This window comes from Hyposmocoma kahamanoa, unplaced genomic scaffold (assembly GCF_003589595.1).
Source record: "Hyposmocoma kahamanoa isolate Upper Pololo Valley unplaced genomic scaffold, ASM358959v1 86, whole genome shotgun sequence".
Taxonomy (NCBI): Eukaryota; Metazoa; Arthropoda; class Insecta; order Lepidoptera; family Cosmopterigidae; genus Hyposmocoma; species Hyposmocoma kahamanoa.
The window spans coordinates 12,478,971-12,485,105 of record NW_020654289.1 but is presented as its reverse complement, the minus strand read 5'-3'; the positions used below and the strand labels follow the sequence as shown (position 1 = coordinate 12,485,105).

The 6,135-nt window shown below is 35.5% G+C and overlaps 1 protein-coding gene across 1 annotated transcript in view; it reads right to left on the bottom strand.

The window, feature by feature from the left end:
* The window catches only part of LOC113234649 (small conductance calcium-activated potassium channel protein), a 185,585-nt gene that overhangs the window by 3,472 nt on the left and 175,978 nt on the right, over positions 1 to 6,135 (bottom strand). The window contains exons 10-12 of the mRNA XM_026470051.1: positions 4,861 to 4,988; positions 2,786 to 2,855; positions 634 to 735 (exon numbers count right to left, since the gene is read on the bottom strand). Of these exons, the coding sequence (XP_026325836.1) occupies positions 634 to 735; positions 2,786 to 2,855; positions 4,861 to 4,988 (300 nt within the window). The remainder of the gene's footprint in view (positions 1 to 633; positions 736 to 2,785; positions 2,856 to 4,860; positions 4,989 to 6,135) is intronic.

Here is a 6,135-nt window from a genome sequence, read left to right as displayed (position 1 = left end):
TCAACACGTGACCATGGAGCGTGCAACCGTTCCGAAATATCGGGAAAATAAAAAGAAGTCATACCGTGGTAAGAAACCTGATATTAGTGATAATCATTTAGTGAATAACCACGAAAGTCTTAAAATCTATATCTTATCCATGTTTTTTTATAAGTAAATGAGTGCGCATTTCAACTCCATCTCACCTGATGGTAAGCAATAATGAGGTCGACGATGTAGCATACACATGTAAGTGCTTATTCACTCTCGCCTTGAAAAGGCCCAAGCGTTCGGGTAACAAGTCTGCAGGCAGGGAATTCCACTCCATTGCCGTTCGACATATAATTGTGGAAGCTCAACGCTTCGTACGAATCTTTGGAATATCCACAACATAGGCGTGGAACCCCAGCCTACGTCTAGTCCCACAATGATGGAACAGGGGAAGTGGTATTAAATCATGCAAATCGCACACTCTCCGTGATGTATCCTGTAGAACACCGATAAGCAGGCAACTTTAAAGAGGTGTTCAAGGCTCTGATAACAATGAAACCCTTTTAACATGGATATATTAGATACCTCTATATAAGATATACCTTTCCATTCGTTTGCCTTTATTGTTAATAATAAGAATTAGTCATGTATAATAATCTCTACCTGTAGTGTAGTAAGTTTTTCTTCTAAACTAGTCAGCCTCTCTTCTATACTGTCCTGTCTTGTGCTCATGTCCGAGACAATTTCATAGACAGTGTTCTGCGTCTGTAAAAGAAAGGGGTCCTAATATCAATCGTTTTGTCGTTCTTCGTCCACTGTTGGCTTTTAGGTATAAAATTTGTGGTGAGTTTGTCTTGCTATCTTTGTTTTGTTTCTAATCTTCTATTATAAGCTAAGGTCTACTAGGAGGCCTTTTAAGATCAAGTACAAGCAGAGATTAATTGACAAGCTTGAATGCAATGTATGTCTGTTAATGTGTGTGCGTGCGCCTTGCGTGAACTTCTGTAAAAATGACAATTTGTTTTACAGATACATACAATACGACAACTTTAAATTATAAAGCTGTACGGTTATGAAAATGAATTTACTATCTTTAAATGAATGGCCTATCTCCAGTAACATTCAACCGTTTGGTAAATAAATAATAGTACACATCAATTTCTATTCTTAACCGACTTCAAAAAAATAGGAGGTTCTCACTTCGACTGTATATTTTATTGTGCGTATGTACGCTATTACTCCAACATTTGTGTGCAGATTTACATGATTCTTTTTTTTTTTTACTCTTTATTTATTTACGGGTTTTGATCGTTATTGAACATATCAGCCCCATTAGAAAAACGCTACCTCAAAAAAACGCTTAATAAAATCCAGACAGATAAATCAAAGTACTACCTAACCAAGTATGTATACAAATTCTCCGTGGCACTACATGTTGGCTCCGACAAAATAGATTGAAACCACCCAACATAAATGTACGGACACGAGTCTGGGCTAATAACCGCGCCCTGATAGGTTCCGTCCGAACACACTCCATGAGCAAATGATTGTACATCCTCAGGAATACCACACACTTCGCAATTCGGTGAGTTCACCCTCCGCATCAAATACAAAAATTTGTTTAATGGAACGTGTCCGGAAGTCATTTGTCGATTTCGATCATTCTTTTTTTGCTAGGAAGGGGGTACCTCGGTGGTGGTTCCATGCAAATTGAAGAAAATATTCCACCTCTAAAGGTGATAAATTAAGGGATAAATCCAGTTGATTGGATTTTACCAACATTCTATTAACCGATTTCAATAAAACTTGGCCAATTCCACAGACTTTTGAAGTCGATTTTTTTATTTAATCTCATGTGCAAAAACTAACCCTTAAGCCCTTAAAGGCAAATAAAAATCACGTTTTTAATAGAGAAATTAATGTGTTAGTTTAAAAAAAATTAAATATAGCTTTATTCATAACAACATGAAATCTAATAAACAATTTAGAATAAATACATACAAATATTTCGAAAATAATTTCTAAAGATTTTAATGCAGAAGATGGAGATGAGTACACATTGAGTATACGTACAAGTAAGTAACTTTTGTATTAATAGAAAAATGTATTTACTAGTCATACTAATTAGAATTCTATACTTGCCATGCGTCAAGCAAATGCGAATGGAAGTGTTATAAAATAATTTAGCATGCTTCATCTACCCGTCTATACTAAAGGATTAGCTATAATTAAAAGGCTTTACATTTGTAACTGGCTGGATGAAGCTACTTGCCAGCCCTTTTAGTGTTTCTAAATGTGAATTAGCTTACTATTTATTTGAAAGAAGATAATCGACAGAGCGTTAGAACAAACCATTCATGCCATGTGAAAATAAAAAACAAAATTTTTAATGATTATTATTTTTATTAATTTGTCGTCTTATCTTTTTGACTCCTCGCGTTTGAGTCAACTTGAATACATTATTTTAATTTAAGGAATATATTAATCAGCAAAACAAGGTAACAAAATTGCGTACAGTTTTGTCGTGGACATTTGAAAATTCGAATGTAATTTTTTTTCAACTTCAATACAAATTTGAACTCACGAAGGTGAAAAATTTGAAACGATGAAGTTTCGTAAAGGAAAACGTTCTGATTTATAGAGTTATTTTGTCGCTCTTCCTTTAGTGTCTGCACAAGTTATTTTACTTGATGACCTTTTCTCTGTCGGTTAACTCTTCTAAATCAGATTGTTACTAAAGTGCTAAACAATACTTCTAAATGAATGTGTTGATATGAGTAGCAGAGCGTACAAGTTAACAAGTAACTCTAGTTACCTTTGCCATATCTGTTATTGTGTTGGCGTTGTCCATTAGTTTCCTTTGATCCATTTTCACTTTTCGTAATCTGAAATAATAATAATAATGGAAATCATCGTTCAGTTATATCATTTTTTTCTAAAAAAGAACTAGTTTTGCTGAAACTTCTGTTTTTTTCCAAAATATTATCAACAAATTTACAAAGTAATACCCTAAGTTGCAGTGTTATCTATCTTCGTCATCATGATCATCAACCTATTTATGCGTTCCACTGCTGGACACTGGTCTACTCTCAGGCGAGAGGTTAGACCATATTCATCCACGTTGGCCCAATGTGCGTTGAGGACTTCATACGTTTTTCAGAGAGTTATGAATCTTCTTCAACATACAGGTTTCATCACGATTCCTTCACAAGCTCATGATAAATTTCAAATTAAATTTCGCACATTCCAAAAAATTCAGAGGTGCAAGTCCAGATTCGAACCTGTCGCCTCTTCTTGAGAGGCGGTATGTAAAACCAACAGGCTATCACGGCTTTTTTATTTCTTTAGTTTTCTTCAGTCTATATCATAAGTACTAAAACAATATGCAGTTACCGTCTAAGGATAATTTTTTACACACGCACGATTCTATACACTTGTTCTTTGTTGGCTTTTTATATATAGTTTAAAATATTTTCAGCTCTGTCAAATTTGGTGTAAACTTATTAGCAATACTTTTGAGTTGAGGAACCTGAAAGCCAAGACACAGATCTCCTGATCTAGTTTAGATTCCACAAAAAGCAAGCCCACATAACCGCTCACTGCTAAAAGTTTTTACTAGAAAATGTCTATTAATTCTCACCTTGAAAGAGCCTATTCAAGGACAGATTGCAGCACAAAATTTGATATGAATTATAAATAATATTGCTGCAATCTGCCTCCTGGATTTATCTCATAATCACTGCTTCCGTGCCCGAACGGTCACCATGCTGGTCTGCCAAGCTAATCTTTGCGGGTTCGATTCCCGGGCCGGTAGAAATATTTGTATGGCCTACATTAATTTCTCTCATGAGTATAGTTTGTGGTTGTTTACGCGTGTGTCTATGGCACCCGCTACACAGGGTTTCCATAGTGCGGGGCTATGAGTGTGTGCGTGTGCGTTTTAAAATTGTCACATTTATTAAACTCTACTACTCATTCGCAAGGCAAATTCCCTTGGGAAGAATGAGCAAGAAACTCTAGGAAACGCCTTTTTGAAAATAAATATCTCTTTAAATTTATCATTTATTGTATTTATTTCAAATACCATAGATCGGAGACAATCTGAAAGAGCTAAACGGGTCAGTGCCGTGAATCCAAGTACTTAGAAGCTGTATAAATAACATTTAATGTAAAGTTTTTTTTTTCACTATAGTTTCAACCTCGTAAGTACAAAACTTTGAATATCAACCGGAATCTTATTTTATGGAGCGCATCACATACATAAATTGCTCCATAAATAAATTTGAAATTTTGTGAAGACGATTCTCAAGAACAGCCAGTTCTTTATTATACGTCGTGTTAATGTTTATTACGCTAGTATACAAATTTAAGTTCTTTAAACTTTTCTCTCAAAACCACTATTAAGCAATAACTGCACGTTCTTGCAGAAAATGCCGTATGTTATTTAACTGTGAAAGTATCTAAAGTAAACCAGTCTAGCAGTTTCTATGTCTGAAAGTTTCGTACTTTTTTAACCCATCAGAAAGAAAGAGAAAGAACAAAGAAAAACGTTTATTCATTAAATTGAGTCACTGATACACAATGAAATAGTGATACACAGTTAAATTCTTAAAACAAAACAACAAGGGACTGAGTAATTTTAGGTTAATAGGTAAACCATCACGTGGATATAAAAATCTTCTTTTCACCCACTAGCTCGGAAAGGCTTTCTTTGTCATTAGAAATCTGCGCGCAAAAGGTTTTTGAAATTCGAACTTGACGATATAACAAATAACTATTTTTTACCAAAATTGTTAGAGATCCTGTATCCGTGGGACTTCCTAGAGACGGAAGCGTGACGGGTTAATCACACACATACATATAACAAGTAAAGCTTTGAACAATACTTACGCGTAAATGGCTAACAAGAACTTTCTCTGATGAGTCCTGACTCGGCCTGGATGTACACGTTTTACAAGTCGAGTGTGTTTATATATTAACCACGTCTCCCGGAGTACGTTGGCCGCTGCGTTTTTCAGCTGAAATGTTCCGTCAATTGTTCTTTACATTTAGTAAACATTAATAAGGCACTTAAATACTTATTAGCTAAATACTGTAATAGCTAGAAAATGCTTACTAAAACCATGTACTTGGATAAATCTTTTTAATATACAAGGTGAACACAAAGACGATCACTAAACTCTATCGGATCAGGGAGGTAGCGTATATAAATTTCACTATGGCTATAAATATATTAACTATTTGTCAATACTTTAGTTACAGTACTATTTTTTACATTTAAGCTTCAGGATTATACTATTTTCGCGGAAATGGCTCTACACAGAGACATATTAACTAAACTAACGGATAACTTAGTACGTAAGTCGAATTTTTCTCGACATGTTTCGATCCAGTTCGTGGTCCTTCGGGGCAATCGGGGCTCTGCAGTGACGGAACACTCATTGGATTCGGATTCGACGCTCAATATTCGTTTTGATAAAGTGTCTGTGCTAGCGACAAAAAAGCATTCCACATACATGAAGCTATCGAGATCAGTCGTAGACCGAATTTAAATCATGACAATGGTTAGTCGGTATCCCCTGACTGGAAAACAGTGTTAGGTACTAGGTCAGTGGTTAGTGTGGATGAGACTTTAGAAAGTTACGGTGTTAGTCTAGTGTTAATGCTGCGTATGAATTTAATAAAAATAAGGCAAACGAAGGTAGATGCTCGCTGACGTCGCCTGCACCGCAGCCGTACTGCACTCAGTACGGCTGTACGGTCTCGATCACTATCGGGCTGCCAAGGATTTGGCGCGCAGTTTCCGTCAAGTCACGCCGCGAAATCTCATGATTAACGACTACGGACTGGTTCGAAACATGACGAGCAAAATTCGACTTAAATACGTGAGTTACCCGTTGGTTTAGTTGATATGTCCGAGTCTTATGTGGCTTTCTATTTAAAACCTACACAGATACTTTCTTTGTAATGTGACGTCCAATGTGACTCTCATGTTTATTAAGAGAAAGTTAACTTTTAGCTGATTTGTAATGTATTATTGTGCTATTCTAATACATAAATATATGCATATTTTTCTAAGTGGATAGAAACAAAGAAGAAAATTTAACTGATATTTCAAATGCAGAACGACACTGCGTAACTTTACCCGAATATTAACTAAGATCT